Genomic DNA, 20,521 nt, shown 5'->3' on the forward strand with positions numbered 1-20,521 from the left:
TTGGTGCTGAGCAGACACGACAATGAGAAGTGGCCCTTATATTCTGACTAGAGAAGTAACAACAAGATCTGGGAGCAGATCTAAGGTGCTAAAGATGGGGTGCAGCAGATAGTCATTTGTGCCAAGAGTTGGTAGCGTGTGGTCCCTGAGAGTCAGGGCCATCTGGATGCCTTCCTGAGCATGGAGTGAGCTGGGTCTGGACAAAAGTGAATGCCTGGCTGAGCCAGGGAGGAATGGCAGGGAGAGGGCTCAGCATGAGCAGAGGTGTAAGCTGTGAGAGCATGAAGCAGCTGCTGGGGCAGCACTTGGCTCTGGCAGCTGCTGAGGCCTCCTTGTGGATTACTGGGAGATGAGTTTGGAAAGCAAGATGGTACTTAGATTGACATGGGCTTAGAATGCTAGACTGAGTATTGTCAACCAGACTGAATATCAATATCATAGTCATATGTGAGGTTTGAGGTCCTGGCAATGGGTATACAAAAAACAGGTTAAACAGGACATTTATTTCTAAGCTACATTTCAGAAAACATAGTTTAAAAACTTTGTTTAGTATGAAAGTAATGTATGCTTGTCATAAAAGGGAAAGTCTGAAGCCTTACCCAAGTATACAGAAAATGAGAGTGCTACTGATCGTACTCTACGTTATCTATTGCTGTGAAACAATCTAAGCACAAGCATAGTGGCTTACAACAACACATTTATTTTCTCACAGTTTCTGTGGGTAAGGAGTCCAGGCACAGCTTAACTGGGTCCTCTGCAGGGCTGCAGTCAAGGGGTTGGTCAGGGTTTCATTCTTATGTGGAAACTACTGGGGAAGGATCTGCTTCCAGACTGTTGGACTGAGGGCCACAGTTTTTTGCTGGCACTCTCAGTTCTTTGCCACGTGGGCCTCTCCGTAGAGTAGCTCACAGCAGAGTAGTTTATTTCATCAAGCCAGCAAGGGAGAGTACCTACTAGTAAGATGGATGTGGTAATCTTATTTTTTCTTTTTTTGAAGATTGGCACCTGAGCTAACAACTGTTGCCAATCTTTTTTTTTTTTTTCCCTGCTTTTTTCTCCCCAAATCCCCCCAGTATATAGTTGTATATTTTTTTTTAGTTGTGGGTTCTTCTAGTTGTGGCATGTGGGATGCCACCTCAACTGCCTGATGAGCAGTGCCATGTCCATGCCCAGGATCCGAACCGGCGAAACCCTGGGCCACCGAAGTGGAGCGCATGAAGTTAACCACTCGGCCACGGGGCCAGCCCCTGGATGTTATAATCTTATGTAACATAATCATGAAAGTGACTTTAGTGTCACGTTTGCTGTATTCTATTAGAAGCAAGATACAGGTCCTGCCCACACTTGAGGGGAAGGGATTACACATGGGTGTGAATACCAGGAGGCAGAGTTTATTAGGAGAATCTGATAGACTATTCCCCCCTCCCCCCAAAAAAGTAAAGAAGGTATTCTTTAGAGTTACCATTATTTAAAGCAAATTTAAATTCTGTGGACTACTTTTCTCTGCGTATACCAACATGTACTAGTAATTTGGGAGAGACAAGAGCAAAGGGTGACTCTTGGGATCTTGAGCCTGGGAGCCCAGGGGAGAGCATATGCTTTGCCTCAATTCCTACAAACATAAATCTTTGGAAGAGCCCAGTGCATTTAAATGGTAATTCTGGTAACTACAGTCATGTGCTGCATAATGCATGATGAGTTTCCGTCAATGATGACCGCATATACAATGGTGGTCCCGTAAGATTAGTACCATATAGCCTAGGTGTGTAGTAGGCTATACCATCTAGGTTTGTGTAAGTACACTCTACAGTGTTTGCACAACAACAAAATCGACTAATGTCTCATTTCTCAGAACATAATCCTGTCGTTACATGACTGTCATTGCAAATACTGATTTCCATGCTGCTTTCTAAAACCGAAATAAATTGGTATCAGTGGTTTACCTTCTCCCCCTAGGGTAATTCAGTTACCCCTAGCTTTTGAACCAGGTTCCCTCAAGGATTTAATTTACATATTGTCTGCCCTCTGTCTCCTAGTAACTACTCCCGTATTGTTAAGGACCAAGAGTGGATGATGTCACTAAGTTGGTGCCATCAGCGATATGTGTTCCAAATGAACTGTCCTCTCATTGGCAAATACATACCTGTGTGTGAGACTTGAGATTTGTGTAGACTGTGACCCAGTAGGCCCTTTCAGCAACTAGTGGCTCTCCTAGTTTCTTGACCATGCTTCCATCACCATGTTTCTGTTCTGGGGAGGAATATAACGTAAAAATATTAAAGAATTGTGTTGTTCTTTCTACTGTGAAAATAATATGGCTATTATAACATATTAGAACATATGGAAAAATAGAAAAAACTGATTTATTTTTGCTTGAAATCTCATAACCAAAAGCGTGCCATTGTTTACATAGTTACAGTTCTGAAAAATAATATATTTTATATATTATTCTTTTACATAATTTTGTGTTTTGCTCCTAATATTTCTTTTATGGGTTTTCTTGAGTATAGTTATGCTGTGCATATTGTTTTCAATTTTCCTTTTAAAATGTAAAACATTTTTGCTGGTTTCATCACTTTACTGTTGCTACTTTTTATTAATTAGTATTAATACTTAAGTGTTTGATTAATAAAGTGGGGCAATTAGATGTTAAAATTTTGCAGGTTGCGCCACTGATGCATGGACCCCTGGCTGAGATTATGCGTTACTTTGTTTTAAGCAAATAACTGTGAGGTCGGTGACAAACATGAGGACAACTAATGTTCAAGTAACCTGTTGCAGTTAATACTGGGTTATCTCTTCTGTTACCTCATGGAAACATGTAGGAGCCTTGTGAAATCAGTATTTTGTTCACATTTAGTGATGAGGAGACAGTCTTAGGCTAATTCTCTTGTTTGATGTAGTAGTGCACTAGGTAAGTACTGTAAGAGAAGTAAGGAATGGAGCACATTCCTGAATTCAGGATTTTAGAATAAGAAATGAACAGAACCAACTGTAATAGATTAGAAAGGGACAGATACTACAAGTACATGAAGTACTTATGGGAATCCAGAGAAGACAGGACAGAATCTTTTCTCCTGAGAGACCAAGGAGAAGCATTGTGCAAGGAGGTGGCATTTGAGGGTGAGTAGGGCTTAGTTTGCACGTGGGAGAGGTTTGCCAAACAGAGGGAACCACATGGCCTACACTGGCTAAACTGCAGCCTTCATTGTGTATCCGGAGGGCTTATTTTGGCTTTCATATGGGAAAATTAGGATAAAATTGTGAAGTCTGGAAAATTTTTCATATCTTTAAAAATTTGTTGAGTCAAAAAACAAAATAGTACAGTTTGCAAGACCTTCATGAAAAAGAAACAGTTACTTACATTTTGGGTGTTTAAATATCCTTTTTGCCGTTGTTTCATTTTAATTTAACATACCCTAAATATTTTCTCATCATTAAAAAGCACAAACATTATTTTATTACTATGTAATATTTTTAATCTACTTTTTGATTTGTGGGTCTGAAATTATAGTTAATTGTGTAGTTTATCAGATTTTTGTCACAGGCTATTATCCATAACTGATTTAAACCCTATTTGCTGCTTGCCTCACCCTGACTCTTGTGTTGATTGTTTTTTCCCAACAGTGTGAGGTAGATTACTGACAGGCTTGTGATCAGAAGGGCTTGTATATCAATGGATTATACTTAACTGAGGTGAATTTATGCGGGAATCTTACTTCCTGAACTTCCATGGTTGAAGATTCATAATGCCCAAATCTTTTCTTCTTTTGATGTTTAACTCTTTTAGACAAAACTCAGCAACTTATTTTGTCTTATTAATGGTGCTGTCTTGACAAAAGCTCTTGGTTTGGCCATGGGCTTTGTGACAGTGACACCTGGCAGTGTCTTCTCTCCTCAGGAGTTCCTCTGCTCACCTGAGCCTCTGTGATCCTAGTACTGCCTCTCAGAGGCAGGTGGCCCACCTGAGTGTCAAACTTACTCACCTTTGGAGGTCCAGCTGTTCCTGCCTTTCTGCTTAGCTCTGAGGAATTCAGGATTTTGTTTTTGTCAGGAGGAGTTTTCATCCTGCCAAACTAAACTTAGATCCTTTTGAGAGGCATCCTGAATTGGTAGACTGTCTGTCTTAGTTCATTCGGTCTGCTGTAACGGAATGCCATAAACTGGGTGGCTCATAAACACTAGAAGTTTATTTCTTACACTTCTGGAGGCTGGGAAGTCCAAGATCAAGGCCCCAGCAGAATTCAGTGTCTGGTGAGGGCTCACCTTATAGTTCATAGATAACCATCTTCTCACTGTAACCTCACAGGGTGGAAGGGGCAAGAGAGCTCTCTGAGGTCTCTTTTATAAGGGCACTAGTCCCATTCATGAGGGCTCTGCCTTCATGACCTAATCACCTCACAAAAGCCTTACCTCCAAATACCATTACATCAGGGATTAGATTTCAGCATATGAATTTTGGGGGACACAAACCTTTAGTCTATAGCTCTATCACACCAGGCATATCTTTCTTTCAGCAGTTAGTTTAACCATCTCTCTCCTGAAAATTATTCTGGACAATGAGGAGATAGATGTATGAGCTCATGGGTAGTCTGCATAGATAAAATTGAATTGGCTAAGGCACCTCTATCCAGAGAGTGTAGACTAATTGATTGGTGTCAGCCTGAAGGTTATTCCTAAGTCTGTCCTACTGGGCATCTTTATCAGTAACGTGGCTAAAGACCTAAGAATGTATAAGATTACAGAATCAAGAATTATGAAATTCTTAAACTAAAGTAATTAGTTGGAGTTTATTAGGGGTAAATGTAACTTCTAACATATAGTTTGACAAAACTATTTGGGGAAAATAGAAATGCGCTTTAATTCATATTTTATAAAGACAGACAACACAAAGTTTAGGATTTTGGTGGACCAATATTGGTGCTATCCAGCACCATATAGTGTGATTATTAAAAAAAAAATCTTTGGCTGCATTAGTAAAAGATATGATGAAAGGTGGTGGTTATAATCCCACTGAATGGCCGTACTAACTCTCTTGTGGTTGGTTTTGGATTTCACATTTTTGGAAGGATGTAGACAAAACTAAGTGTTTATAGAGTGATGCGTCTCCCAGCCAGAGCTGATGAGGGCTGGTCCAATGAATGTTTCACCTTGGTTGATAATTACAATAGCTCTTCCAAGCCATGTTCCATAAACAAGAAAACCTGTTTACCAAGATGTATTTTATATTTGAAATGGCCTGCTTTTGCCAAACACATATATCTATAGCCCTCTCTTCAGTTCTTTGAAATAGGTCATATTATTCCCTTTTATAGATGAGAAACTAGATAATCAGAATAGTTAAAAGACACGCACAGCGTATTTATGAAGCTAATGAAGGGTACAGCTGGGATTTAAAGTTGGGCTATTTCCATTGTACCATTCTGCCTCTGACATGAGAATGTGGTGCTGCTTATGAGCAGGTTAATGCCTGAAAGGCTCTTCATAAGTCCCATTTGTTCATAAGTCCAAATGATACTGTGGTAATAAGAACCACTATTTCTTGAGCACTTATTACATGCCAGACACTTTCCTAGGCTCTTTGCATATGATTTATTTAATTCTCACAACTCAGTAAAGTTGTTGGCATTATTATCTCTACCCTGCACATGAGGAAACAGACAGGAAGAATAAGTAGAGGAGCCAAGCTGAAGAGCCCACACTTTTAACCATTGTCCTGTCTTTGTTCTGTGCCTTGTGTGTGTACAGAAGCGTGCAAAGTTTTTGAATAGAGGGAATGGTAATTCTTCATGGAATTGGCTCAAAGATCTCATTATTTTCAGCTTTAAAGTTTTTTCTTTTCAATTCAAGTCTGTTTGTATTTTGGCATTCTTCTTTTCCATTATAAATAAGTTTATCACAAACTAGGGCTTTAAACACAAGCCAAAGCATGGCAGAGATTACTGCAGCTGAACTTGACTGCTCTAGTTCTTAAGTGGTGACAGGCAGTGATGATGTTCCCCGACCTTGGAACTTAGTTTTGTTCACGCAGTGGTAAGTGGAGTTGTCTGCAATGATTTTTTTTTTTTTTTTAAAGATTGGCACCTGAGCTAATAACTGTTGCCAATCTTTTTTTTTCTGTGCTTTTTCTCCCCAAACCCTCCGAGTACGTAGTTGTATGTTTTAGTTGTGGGTCCTTCTAGTTGTGGCATGTGGGACGCTGCCTCAGCATGGCTTGATGAATGGTGCCATGTCCGTGCCCAGGATCCAAATTGGTGAAACCCAGGGCCACCAAAGCAGGGCATGTGAACTTAACCACTTGGCCATGGGGCTGGCCCCTGCAATGATTTTCGAAAGACTATGTATCATATGGAAAAGTAATTATTAGATTGAACCATATGAAATGGCCAATATTTAACTTTTTCTAACCTACAAAAATGGCAAATTTAAATGGTTCAAAATTCAGAGAAACCATTTGTATTTTGTTTTAAGAAAGAATTATAGGGTATATTGGAAGTTTGACTTTTGAATTTCTCCACTGATGTGCTTTTGTTGTACAACTGTTTGTCTAAAAGTATGTATTCCATTTTACTTCATGTTACTTTTTTTCTCTTAACTGTTCTCTTAACTGGTTTGAGCCTCTTTCTTATATCTCTTGTCATGGATAGAAAGTGATTTTAAGGTGTTTTGCTTTGTAGTGTGTGTGTAATGTTTTACTTGTGTTAAATTGCCTGTATAACAGCATCCATCAGATCATTGAGCCTACCAGTTTTGTAATCATATCCTAGTGCTGATTTTGAAATGTGGAATATGATTTAGATTGAGTTTAAGAATTTTTTTCTTCCTTTTGATTATGGAATGGTACTTAAAAGATTAGTCATAATCTTTACCAAAGGTTCGGCATGCTATCCACTTCTGATGGAAATTGCATCAGAATTCAGAATTCTACCATTGCATTTAGGAAAAGTTTGATTCAGTCAAGAAAGGGTATTCTTGAGTGACCTAATCTATAGAGTAGGAGTGATTTGAGTTTAAGGGTGATTACTCTCATTGGGGTGAGGGCTTTGTGAAGGGAGTCTTCAATAAACTGTTTCTAACACACATGAAGTCTTTGTGACAGCTTTCCTTTTTGTCATTGATGCATGACAGACCATTGCCTTTTGTTTATTTGGTTTTGGGCTCAAACTTTTTTTGTTTCTTTGAATTTGATCAGTCTTCTGAGTTTTCCTCATGCCTTCCAACTCATTCAGTTTTTTTTCCCCCTTACAGCCTCTGAGTCCTTTTGGTCAAAGTACTGGTATGAATCTCAAAAGCTCCTTTCTAAAACCTTTGCCACAGTTACCTGCTGCTTGTGCAAAAGCTGTTTTAAGATCCCTTAGGTTTCATAAAGAGATCCCACCAGAATACTCCCTAGTTCTGTCCACACACAGGTATCAGGATGGTAGTAAGTCTTTACTGTAAATCTGGTCCAACTCATGAATAATAAGTGCTGGGTTGGGATACCTGATTTTTTTAGGACTTTCCGGTTTTTCCCCCAAAGTCTGAAACCCTGAGAAAGTATATGGCTGCTTTTGTTTTTTTTTTTTTTTTTTTTGAGGAGGATCAGCCCTGAGCTAACATCTGCTGCCCATTCTCCTCTTTTTGTTGAGGAAGACTTGCCCTGAGCTAACATCTGTGTCCATCTTCCTCTACTCTTTTATATGTGGGATGCCTACCACAGCATGGCTTAATGAGGGTGCCATGTCCGCACTGGGGATCTGAAGTGGTGGAAACCGGGCTGCTGAAGTGGAATGTGTGAACTTAACCACTGTGCCACTGGGCCGGCCCTCTGGTTGCTTTTAAAAACAACAACAGCAACAACAACAACAACAAAATCTGTTGATCTATTCTTTCAAAAGATGAGTCATAGTTGAGTGTCTGTTACTTACCCTAAAGTTGTATCCATTCTCTTGAGACAGTAATCTTGGCAGGTAATGGCAGTCTGGTTGATGTCTCCAGCTGTATATGCGTGCTACTCTTTCACTTTCTATTGCCATTTGTTAATGCATGTACTGTAATAACTAGGATAATCACAAGGGATCTTCTTTTTGTTTTTTCAGTAACAAATACTTTTAAGAAAACAGATGATTTTCTGACATCTAAAGCACCAACTGTCGACCTAGACCACAAATTTAGGTGCAAGGTTGTGGATTGTTTGAAATTTTTCCGCAAAGCCAAACTATTGCACTATCACATGAAGTATTTCCATGGAATGGAGAAGTCACCAGAGCCAGAGGAGAGCCCAGGAAAGAGGCATGTCCAAACAAGGGGCTCTTCAGCTTCAGACAAGGCCAGTCAGGAGAGCCTGACCAGGAAGCGAGTCTCTGCCAGTTCCCCAAGTAAGTATTTTGCTTCTGTGTTGTATCTGTATCATGGAAGCCTCTGCTGCACAGGTCACAGTGCTTTCATTTCTGACACACAAAGCAGATATTAGGTTGGTCTCATCCATTTGAATCCCAAAAGATTGAAAGTGACAGGTGATCCCTAGGAGTTGCATCATGGAGCTGTGGCCCTCCTGGAGGAAGCAAAAATACGTAAGTTTCATTCTTACCTCAGCCTCTTGCTGCTCGAGTTACCTTGAGAAAGTCACTTAGCCTTTGAAGGCCTTGGTACTCCTAGTATGAAATGAGGACAGTCAAGGAGAAAGGGAGTTCCTTCAGAAGCCAGCAGAACTCATGCTCAGAACATCATGGTGCCTTCATCCCATCCCCTAAACCTATGAACCTATGCCCGATCCCTGCCAGCAGGACAGAAGGACAAAAGAGCTAAAAGTTGGTATGTGATTTTCCTGTGAGACTCAAATTTGAGTCTGATTTCATTGTAATTACAGCTGAAGCTGTTTCCTAACAGCATTGTTTATTTTACGTAGAAACTACAATGGTGGTAGTAAGGATTACCATAAAATCTCATGTTTGTGTTCTATTATAGATAGAGAACCTTTCTGGAAATTTCTTCTAAAACCTGCAGAAACTGAAAATTACTTGTTTCTGGGGGATTTCAGAAGAATTAATGAGTTTTTGATAAATTTTGCAAGGTTCCCAGCCTTTTTTTTTAACTGAAATAGTAACATCACTGTATATTTTTTGGCTTATAGCTTTTCCCTTAAAATACATTGGTATTAGATGGCATATGGAACTCCTGGGGTATCTGACAGTGTTACTAAGGAAGTATAAAATCAGGTTTCAGGACAGTGAGGCAGGGCCATGCAGACTAATGCAATCTCTGCCTTGTGAGAGGTCAGTCCTCAGCCATGCTGTGAAGACATAATGTGTCAAGGTTGAGGTGGAGTTTGGCCTAGTCATATGTGCTGCATTATCCATTAGAAGTATAATGTGAGCCATGTGTAACTTTTTCTAGTGGCTGCATTTTTTGTGTGTGTGTGTGTGAGGAAGATTAGCCCTGAGCTAACATCTGTGCCAGTCTTCCTCTACTTTGTGTGTGAGATGCCTCCACAGCATGGCTGATGAGTGGAGTAGGTCTGCACCTGGGATCCAAACCTGTGAACCTGGGCTGGCAAAGTGGAGTACACTCAGCCACGGGGCTGGCCCCTCTGGTAGCCACATTTTCAAATGTAAAAAGAAACAAGGGAAATTACTTCTAATAATGTATTTCATTAACTCAGTATATCGAAGATACTATTGTTTCAGCATGTAATCACTATAAAAATTACAAGTAAGCTATTTTATATTCTTTTTCTTGTACTAAGCCTTTAAAATCCAGTGTGTATTTTACACTCACTGAATGTTTCAGTTGAGACCAGCCACATTTGAGGTGTTTAGTAGCTGCATATGGCTAGGGGCTCTGTATGGGACCCAGCAGCTCTGTTACCCTCAGCTGTAGGCGGTCTAGCTGTGCCCTTGGTGAGTCCAAGCATTGAGCTAAAAATTGCTGCCTGAGGAAGGCCACCTGGTCAGTAGTCACCCAGGAGGAGACTTCCTGTGGGCTGCAGGGCGTGGCAGCAGTCACCATGTTAGTGACTTCACCAGAGTCCTTCTCAGGTCCCCACCCGTGGCTGGATGTCTCTCAGAGGGGGCTGATATGAACCAGATAGTGGTAGACTGATGCTCAAGGCCAGTTGCCTATTACTTACTTAAAACGAAGCCCACAGCTATCAGAACCCCTTCTTTTCTCTGTCTGGTTCAGACCTTGTGTAGGAAGAGAAAGTTGCTTACTGAGCATCAGATCAGAGCACTGGAGTTAGAAATGCCTCAAGATAAAATAGATTGACTTGTTCATTCAACTCCTATTTATTGAATGGCTGTTATGTGCCAGGCTCTATTCTGGGCACTACAAAAGAGTCCTAAGTCCTGTTCTGCCTGATGCTCTTGGTTGTGGATATCTCTGGCATAAAGAAGAAAAGGTTGGCTCAGTTCTCAGACCGGAGCATTCTCTTGCCTGGGCAATGCTTGTTTCATTTAGGGCCAAATGCTGATACTTAAGGATGTTAATGTCTGTTACTGGCCAGCCCCGCTGACTTTGGTGGCCATTCTGTGTCTTAGGTGAGTTTAAATCTCTCTGCCATTGAATACATGGTTAATTCTGGGGGCAAGCTTTTTCCCTAGAACTTGAGGAACCTGGCACTGAGATCTCCCCTTCCCCCATGTACCACCTGGCCTAGCTGTCACCTGGAGCCGTGACTCACCCAGCTGCCTGGGTGTCACTGGGTGGCTTGTTAAAAATACAAATATACTGGGCCCTGTTTTCCAGACATTCCAATTCAGTGCCTCTAAGTTTAGAATCTGTAGTTTTTGTACTGTCTACTCTCCCATATATAAAAGTGACATATGATTGCTGTGAAACCAATACAAAAGAATGCTAAGGGAAAAGGTCTCCCTCCCCTTGGCATCCCCGCCCCCACCCCACGCAGATGTAGCTATTTTTTAACAGACAATTTTATGACTTTTCAGATATTTTCTGAGCATATCCAAACGTATATATGTCTAAATAGAAAATATCTTTTACACAGTTGGTATCATATGCAACTTGCTTTTCTCGTTTAAAATATCTTGGCCCTCATCCCATGTCAGTATAGATACATGGCTTTACCTCAGTCTGACAGTTGCCTGTATTTTATGCATACACTGTACTTTAAGCGTTCTTCCTACAAAAAATTTACATTTTATCGATTTTTTTCAGTCTTATCAAGTGCTAAAGCAAACTAAACCTCCTCAAAGATTAATTTGCCCTTTTACATAAATTCATGGGATAAATTCCTGGAGGCCAGATTTGCTTGGGCAAAGGTGATACAGATTTAAACTTCTGATGGATAATGCCAAATCACCTATCAAAAAGTGTATCCCAGTTTGTGATCTCTCACCAGTTGGTTACATGTGTCAGTTTCTTTACATTCTTGTCAATATTAGGAAATTTTAAATTATTGCCAATCTCACAGGCAAAAAATATTTTGATGATTTTAGTATTTTATTTAAAAAATTCTGGAATATTTTAAACATGCAGAAAAGTATACAGGATTATATAGTAAACGTGCATGTATCCATCCTCCACCAGACTTAACAAATGTTAACATTTTGCCATATTTTCTTCAGGTTTTTTTTTTTTTTTTTCCTGTGGAAGAGTTGCCCTGAGCTAACATCTGTTGCCAGTCTTCCTCTTTCTGCTTGAGGAAGATTGTCCCTGAGGTAACATCTGTGCCTGTCTTCCTCTTTTTGCTTGAGGAAGATTTGCCCTGAACTAACGTCTGTGCCAGTCTTCCTCTACTTTGTATGTGGGTCACCACCACAGCATGGCTGCCGATGAGTAGGGTAGGTCCATGCCCAGGAACCAAACCCAGGCCACCAAAGCAAGCATGCCAAACTTAACCACTAGGCCACAGGGCCGGCCCCTCCTTCAGAAATTTTTAGGGGAGACAAAACATTAGCGTGAAGTAGAAACTCCCCAAATTGACTTTCCTTTCTTTCCCCTTATACTTTCCCAAATATGTGCATATATTTTGAGAAATAATATGTAGTATTTTGAGTATCATATTAGCATGTATAGAGTATTTTGTGCGTTTTAAAGATATGCATGAATAGTATCATCATACCTACTCTTTTGGAACTTGCTACTTTTGTTCAGCATGGTCTTCGAGCTTCATCGAGGTTGAAACCTGTAGATAGATCTCATTGACTCTTTAGCTAGTGGATAGTATTGCATTGTTTTCTCTTTGGCACTCCCACTCCCTTGCAGATGTAAATTTTTTTTTTGGTGAGGAAGATTGGCCCTGAACTAGAATCTGTTGCCAATCTTCCTCTTTTTTGTATGTGGGACACCGCCAAAGCATGGCTTGATGAGCATTGTGTAGGTCCACACTTGGGATCCAACCCCACAAACCCTGGGCTGCCGAAGCAGAGCACACGAACCCAACCACTATGCCATCAGGCCAGCCCTGTAAATATTTTTTAACGATAGAAACAGTCATGTACTGCATAACCATGTTTTGGTCAACAGCAGACCACATATATGATGGTGGTCCCGTAAAATTAGTATCACATAGCCTAAGTGTACAGTATGCTATACCATCTAGGTTTGTGTAAGTACACTCTGTGATGTTTGCATGATGTTGAAATCACCTAACAATACATTTCTCAGATTTGTGTTGAGTGATATGTACAGGCTCGGAGTCAGCCCACCTTAGTTTAGTTCACTCCAGCCTCCACCACTTGCTTCCTCCATGACCTTGGACAAAGAACCCTGCTGAGCTTCAATTTCCCCATCTGTGAAATAGGGATAATAGTGCTACCTACCTCAGAGCTTTGTTGCATTAGATGACTTAATGTAAACTACTTAGCACCGAGTCTGGCCTATGGTAAACTGTTCTGTTGGGTTTTTTTTGTTGAGGAAGACTGGCCGTGAGCCAAAACCTGTGCCCATCTTCCTCTGTTTATATGTGGGATGCCTGCCGCAGCATGGCTTGATAAGCAGTGTATAGGTCTGTGCCCAGGATCCAAACCGGTGAACCTTGGGCCACTGAAGCGGAACGTGCGAACTTAACTGCTATGCCACCAGGTGGGCCCCTATAATAAATTCTTAATAACTACCAGCTCTTTATTTCAGTGAAAACATTAACCCAGGCAGTCAGAGATCTGAGTTCTAAACTCAGCCAACTACTGATAAACCATAAAACCAATACACAAGGGGTTGCTATTTTGGTACAATTAAGAAATCTGAGTGATTGATTTTCTACTTTTAAATACCACCCCTCGGGTCTGATACCAATATACTGACCTTGGATTTTATTCTGTCTCTTAATACAGAAGGATCTGTTTCATTGGGGTTTGGAAATCTCTTGGGGAATTGGGGATTTTTGCCTGCCAGTTTTTTGATAACAAGAACTGCTGTGAGTATACTCACCAGGCTGGCAGGGGTGGGCAGCCACAAAATGCTTTAGAGGGAACAAAAGCATCCTTTAAATCTCTGTTTTTTAACTCTTTACCCTCCTGCTGGTCCTTTGTAAAGCTGGTCAATATGGTGACAGAGTGTGCCACACAGGCCCCTCACCTGTGTCTGGAGTACAGCCTGGTCATTCCTGTGTCTGCTCAGGTGGAAGGCAGGTTTGTGCAGCCGGGAAGAACACACTGCTGCTCCATGTCAGGTGGACACGGACCTCACAGACGATTTCCCTGTTGTTCCACTGCTGATTGCCGGGTTGGCCAGCAGTTACCAGGCTGAAGGAAGAAACCAAACTGTGGATCTTGCTGTGTTCTAGATGTGAAATTAAAACCCTGACCAGGGGGCCAGCCTGGTGGCGCAGTGGTTAAGTTCGCACGTTCCGCTTCGGCGGCCCAGGGTTCGCCGGTTCAGATCCTGGGTGTGGACGTGGCACCACTTGGCACACCATGCTGTGGTAGGCATCCCACATATAAAGTAGAGGAAGATGGGCATGGATGTTAGCTCAGGGCTAATCTTCCTCAAAAACAAAAAAAACAGAAAAAAACCCTGACCACTAGGCCTGCCTGTGCCACTAACCAGCAGAGGCCTCCGTTTCGTCATCTGTGAACTGGAGTCAGTAGACGTGTTCAGCCTTCATCACACCACTGGCTGTCAATGTGAGCAAACATAGCAGGTGTTCAGAAGGTTCTACAGGCCCTGGCCCTCCAGAAGGCAGCCCCTCTTCCAGCCGTCTCCCCTCACCTTTGTCCCATCAAAGCCTCTGTTCCTCAGGGTTTTACTGGGTACTTGACTAATGTGATAACTGTATTCTTTAAGATTGGAAAGTATAGAACCAGCTTGATATCTCACCTCTTCTCTCAGCATATCTGAGTTTCACCTCAGACTTCTAAGAAAGCCTTTATCTTCAAGGGTGGAATTTCAGACAGACGAGGGGAGTTCAGCTGGGGAGATGTTTCAAGGTGAGACTCTGACATCAGGCAGCCTGTGTCCTGGTTCACAAGCAGTGTGAACTTGATATTATGCTTATGGGAAAAAAAGAATATTATAGGATTTGTGCTGCTTGGGGGTTAATCAGTGTAAAAATGTATCCCCTTTATGCTGAGTGTTCTGATTGTGGCACATGGGAACTTTTGTTCTAACCAATTTCTCTGATGGAGATTCCTGGGGGTGTCTGGTCAGTTAGGACCAGAAAACGCTCTGCAGAGACTTTTTTTTAAAGTCCCCTCGATTTTCCTGCCAGGTTGAGCAGGAGAAGCAGTTCTGGTCCGAGAGTCCATAGACTGAATCTTAGTAGTAATCTTGCCACTGTTCACTTGTGAGCTGATTTCCTTATTTCTAGAGTGATGATGTAGAACTGGGTGTGTATGAGACAAGGCCCCTTCACGTCGGGAGGAAAGCACATAAGAAGATCTGGTGAAAGGGCTGAGTTCTATATTAGGAATGGAGAAAGTGCTGTAGGAACACAGGTTCAGGTTTTACCTGTGAGGTAGGGGCTAGGATGTTGAGAGGAGAAGGTGCCATTTGAGTTAGGCCCTAAAGGGTGAGGGTAGGCAGGGGTTGGACCAGAAGGCAGGGAAATAGGAAAGGCGTCCCCATGCCCGGAACAAACTCTCATGATCTTCTGTCCCTAAGGTGCCCCTTCTCCCTCCAGCCTTAAGATGCTTCCTTCTCCGTCAGCAAGGCCCTCAGTCACATAAGTGAATTTGGAAGGTTGATTTGGATTTACTTTTCTAAATGAGGTTTCTTCGAATACCAGAATCCATTTAATAAATTCTCTTCCAGGGGCAAGTTCAGGCTTCCTTAGTATTTGGGTTTGTTTCTACATAGGTGAGTTTAGTCTTGAGGAGAGGTTTGGCCCAAAAAGAATATTCTAGGATCAAAGGGACCCTCACCTGTGCTTGTTCATATTCTTGCTCCGGGTAAACAAACCTTGTCTTTAGGCCAAAATGATGCTTGGGCACCTTTGTTGCTGTTGTACCTTTTCTTGTGGTACTAAACTGGCCTTTTCACAGAGACATGCCCCCTCTCCCCTTAAAGGGAAGTGAGCTGTCTGAGCTTAATCAGGATGTAGATTATGGTGCCTTAAGGAGAGAACCAAAGAGGCTGGCTTAAACAAGGCAGAGGTTTATTTCCCTCTTAGGTCAAACTGCAAGCTTCCCCCAGTGGCTCTGCTATCGCTCTATAAAGTTGTCCAGGGCTAGCCTCTCCTCACTGTTCCACCAGCCCTGAGGTGTTACTCTCCTCTTCATGGTCCAGAATAACTCACCACTTTGCCAGTCTTTCAGCTGCTGAGTAGGGGAGGGGAGGGTATTCCTTTTTCTTTTATGGGCACAATCCAAAAGTCCCACACATCACTTCTGTTCATACCTCATAGGCCAGACATCTGTATCTGGCCATGTCTCACTCAGGGGAAGCTGGAAAATGTGCTCTTTTCTTATGGAGAAAGTGGAGAAATGGGTGTTGAAGAGCACATAGTATGGGGCCTGCCCAGTGGCTTAGTGGTTGAGTTCATGTGCTCCGCTTTGGTGGCCCAGAGTTTACGGGTTCGGATTCTGTGCGTGAATCTAGCACTGCTCGTCAAGCAATGCTGTGGCGGCATCCCACATAAAATATAGGAAGATTGGCAAAGATGTTAGCTCAGCAATAATCTTCCTCAAGCAAAAAGAGGAAGATTGTCAACAGATGTTAGCTCAGGGCCCATCTTCGTCACCAAAAGACCGCCAAAAAAACAACATATAGGAAAAAGGCAGAAAAATGTAGGGCTTGAGGGGTGGGTTTATTGGAAGGCCCTTTAGGGTCAATGTCTGGGTGGGATCCATGGTGGGGGGCTGATGGGAGATGAGGCTGGGAAGGTAGACATGGTGAAATGATGGTGTTAGGCTGGGAACACTACTTCCTCTGGTAGGCAGTGAGAATCCCTCTAAGAGCATACCCGCTTCTGCTCTGTCCTTGAGCTGCCGTCCACTCGTGCGGGTCAGAACACACTCAGGTCACTGCTCGTCCCAGCCATGTGGCCGTGCCCTGTGGTGTACAAGCAGTTCTACCCTAGGGGAGGGGGATATTCTTCCCTCTTCTCTCCTGAAACCAGCAGTCTAATCATAGTTGTCTTTCTGCTCTCATAACTCGGCGATGATCTGAGAGAGAAACAGGGAGCATGCTGTACGGAGGGAGCAAGGAGGGTTCTGGCGTTTCTCCTGATGGGTACCTGCAGCCTGAGGAGAGGACACGTGGCCACACTGGGAAAGCCTTGCCCTCCTCAGGCGACAAGCTGCTCTCTGCTCCAGAGCCCTGGCGGGAAGTCACTCTTTGTCCAGCCATGTTTGGGCATTTGGGAAGAAGCTCTGCAGCCAGGTACACGTTCTGTGGGTCATGGAATAATTGATCAGGCTGTTCGAAGAGAGAGATGACAGCAGACCAGGACTACTTTCCAGAGAGTATTGCAAGCAAGATAATAACAGCTAACATTTGAGTACTCACCATGTGCTGCACCATTCCAAGTTCCGTACTTGTGTTGTGTTGTTTAATCCTCAAAACAGACGCTATGAAATTTAAAACTATGGACCAAGAGCAGTTTAGTGGATACCAGGGGAAAGGTGGGGTGGGGGGTGGGCACAAAGGGTGAAGTGGTGCACCTACAACATGACTGACAAACATTAATGTACAATTGAAATTTCACAAGATTGTAACCTATCAATAACTCAATAAAAAAAAAAAGAAAAAGAAAATGAGTCAAGAAAAAAAAAAAACAAACCCTATGAGGCAGGTACTGTTGTGCCCACTTTATAAATTAGAAACCGAGGTGCAGATGCGATGCAGTAACTTGAACCATTAGTTACACATCTAGCAGGTGCTGGAGTCACGATTTGAATCTAGTTGCAGAACCCATACTCTCACCTCTAGGCTTGGCTGTCTTTTAGGATTCTGAGAAGGAAGCCCTGCCCCTGGGCCCTGCAGTGGGGGGAATAGGAGTGCCTCCCTGCAGGAAACTTCCTGTGCTTGTGGGTAGTCTGACTGAGCTCTGCCTGTTGTCATCTTGTCTGCCTCTGTTCTTCAGGGACTCACCTAGGTTAGCCCAGGCCCTGCTGGGCAATTCTCCCTGTGAGTCTGCCACCTGAGGGCACATATTGACTTCACAACCTTTAGCCAGAAGCTAGGGTGAGCCTCTGAGGGCTGTCTCTCTTCCCTCTGTGTTCAGAGAACACAGGCTTCTATAGAACAATTTCCTAAGACATCTCTTCCTTTTATCCTCATTGTCTACTCCTCTAATTGAAGCCTCAGGATAGGACTCTTTAAAGCTTAATGTGACCATATTTCTGACCAGCTGCAACACTTAGGATGCTTTTATTTACAAGTAACAGGAAACCCAATTCAAATTGACTCCACATAAAAGGGATGTGTTGGCTCACGTAATGGGGAAATCCAGGGGAGGTACTGCTCCAGGACTGTTGGTTGAGGACCTAGTGTCCTGCCATCTCACTTCTCAGTGCTCTTTTCAGGTTGGATATCCTGGTGGTCACAGGGTTGTAGCCAGTATCATTTAAGGCTCTGCTCCTAAGTCACTCATAGTAAAGGCCAGCTTCTTTACAAGGCCCTGCGTGGTCTGCTTTTAGCCCACATCATCTTGTCTCCCTCAACCTTATTCTAATTTCAATTTCAGTGGAGGCATACAGGCCTCCTTGCTATTTAATGACTTCAAATTCCACTTGTTCATTGGTGATATATAGGAAAGCAACGGACTTTTTTATATTAACTTTGTATCTTACAACCTTGATATAATCACTTAGTTCCAGTTTTTGTTTTTTTGTCAGTTCTTTGGGATTTTCTACATAAACAATCATGTCTTTGCAAACAAAGACAGTTTTATTTCTTCCTTTCCAATCTGTATTTTATTTCCTTTTTTTTTGTCTTATTGTACTAGCTAGGATATCTAGTACAATGTTGAATAGGAGTATTGAGAGGGAACATCCTTGTTCCTGATCTTAAGGAGAAAGCATCCAATTCTCACCATTAAGTATGAAGTTAGTTGTAGGGTTTTCGTAGATGTCCTATATCAAGTTGAGGAAGTTCCCCTCTATTCCTAGTTTTCTGAGAGTTTTTATCATGAATGAGTGTTGGATTTTGTCAAATGCTTTTTCTGCTTTAGTTGATAGATGATTTTTCTTCTTTAGCCTGTTCATATGGTAGATTACATTAATTGATTTTTTTTTAAATGTTGAACCAGCCTTGTATACCTGGAATAAATCCCACTTGGTCATGGTATAATAATTCTTTTTATGTGTTGTTGGATTCAGTCTGCTAATATTTTTACGTTTGTGTTCATGAGAGAGATTAGTCTGTAATTTTCCTTTCTCGTAATGTCTTCATCTGATTTTGGTGTTAGGATAATGCTGGTCTTGTGGGATGGGTTAGGAAGTGTTCCCTGTGCCTGTTTCCGGACCACTGACGGCCTGCTCTTTGAGTCTTTTCACTTGCTGTCCCCTTGCCTGGAACACTCTTCCAGATCTCTGCATGTTTCATGCTCTCACTCCTTTCAGGTCTTTGCTCAAATGTCCTTTTCTCAGTGAGCCATTCTCTGACCACAGACTATTAAAATTGCAAGTGTCCCCTTCCCTCATTCTTACTGTCCCCCTTCCCTGCTTTATTTTTTCCATAGCACTAATCACCTCCTAAAATAGTATATAACTTACTTGTTTTCTGTCCTACCCAGTAGAATGTTGCTCTGTGAGGGTGGGGGTTTTTGTCTTTTTTTGTTTGTTGTCATCTCCATTCTCCCTAGAATGGTGCCTGGAACATAGTAGATGCTCAAATATTTGTTGATAAATGAATTTAAACCATGACTAATAATATGTTTGTAGCCGAGAGAATGTGCAGAAATGAGTTGTTCTATTTTTATATCTGAGGAAGGCTCTGTTCCCAGGATCAGAGGAAAGTAAATATTGATAGCTTTTATGAAATTCAGGAAGCATTTGGCCGTATTTTGCTAATCAACTGTATGACCTTGGCTAAATCAACTCATTTCTTTGGGCCTTGGTTTCTTAATCTTAAAATGAGTATTTTTGTAAGTTTGCCTAAGGTCTTTTCTAGAGTTCTTGTTCATTGAACTTTGTTTCCCAGTGCAGAGTGTTTTTAACAGGAAGGGAGCTTAGGGACCCTGAAGTCTTATGTTCGTTTGCCAGTAGATTAACTTTTGCCTGTAAAGAGCCCATGCTTGCCAGCCGATAGGTGCAGCCCACTGTCCTCTCTGACTGTATCCACTCTGATGCTCATTCGCGAGAGGGGCCTTGGTGGCACTTCTGACATGGTGCTGGAGAGCCAGCTGAACCTACTTCTAAATATCCGTGATATCAGGCAGGTGCTTTTACCTCCCTAAGCTTCAATTTCCCCATCTGTAAAATGGGAATGATACACAGAGGTTGTTGTTAGGATTAAATGAGATGTTGTGGTTTCCTTGCACAGAAGTACTTAAAGTCAATTGACTCTGATTGCTTACCCTACCCCACACCTGCTCTGTGATGCATCTTGATTCCACATCAGAATCACTTGGAGAGTGTTTTTAAAAATCCTGATGCCCTCAGAAACAGTATACTAAGTGAAAGAAGCCAGACGCAAAAGGTCACATATTATATGATTGCATGTATATGAAATGTCCATAGTAGATAAATCCATAGAGACAGATGCAGATTAGTGGTTGCCAGGCGTTGAGGGGCAGGGACCTGGGACTGGGGAGAAACTGCTCACTGGTAAGGGGTTTCACTTCGGAGTGATGGGAGTGTTTTGGAACGAGGTAGAGCTAATTGCAGAACATTGTGAATGTACTACATGCCTCTGGATTGTTCTTTTTTTGCAGCTTTATTGAAGATTAGTTGTACAACGAACTGCACATATTTAAATTGTATAATTTGATGAGATGTGACATATGTATATACCCAGGTATTACTGCAATCAAGATAGTAAACATATCCATTACCTCCCAGACTTTCCTCATGCCTCTTTTTAATTCTTCCTTCCTACCCTTCCCCTCCCTTTCATCCCCAGGCAACCACTATTCTCCTTTCTGTTACTATAGATTAGTTTTCATTTTCTAGAATTTTATATAAATGGAATTGTGCTGTAT

At 42.0% G+C, this 20,521-nt stretch overlaps 1 protein-coding gene and 1 long non-coding RNA gene across 4 annotated transcripts in view; one reads left to right on the forward strand and one right to left on the reverse strand.

Annotated features, from left to right (window-relative positions):
* PHF20 (PHD finger protein 20) overlaps positions 1-20,521 on the forward strand; it is a 143,767-nt gene that overhangs the window by 92,097 nt on the left and 31,149 nt on the right. For all 3 annotated transcript variants that reach the window (XM_023626473.2, XM_070247600.1, XM_023626474.2), the window contains one exon: positions 8,079-8,357. In XM_023626473.2, coding sequence (XP_023482241.1) covers positions 8,079-8,357 — 279 coding nt within the window. The remainder of the gene's footprint in view (positions 1-8,078; positions 8,358-20,521) is intronic.
* Positions 1-20,521, reverse strand: part of LOC138920198 (uncharacterized) — a 51,893-nt gene that overhangs the window by 4,808 nt on the left and 26,564 nt on the right. Inside the window, exons 2-3 of the long non-coding RNA XR_011430972.1 lie at positions 7,908-8,533; positions 2,144-2,250 (exon numbers count right to left, since the gene is read on the reverse strand). This is a non-coding gene — a long non-coding RNA (uncharacterized lncRNA). The remainder of the gene's footprint in view (positions 1-2,143; positions 2,251-7,907; positions 8,534-20,521) is intronic.

This window comes from Equus caballus, chromosome 22 (assembly GCF_041296265.1).
Source record: "Equus caballus isolate H_3958 breed thoroughbred chromosome 22, TB-T2T, whole genome shotgun sequence".
Lineage (NCBI taxonomy): Eukaryota > Metazoa > Chordata > Mammalia > Perissodactyla > Equidae > Equus > Equus caballus.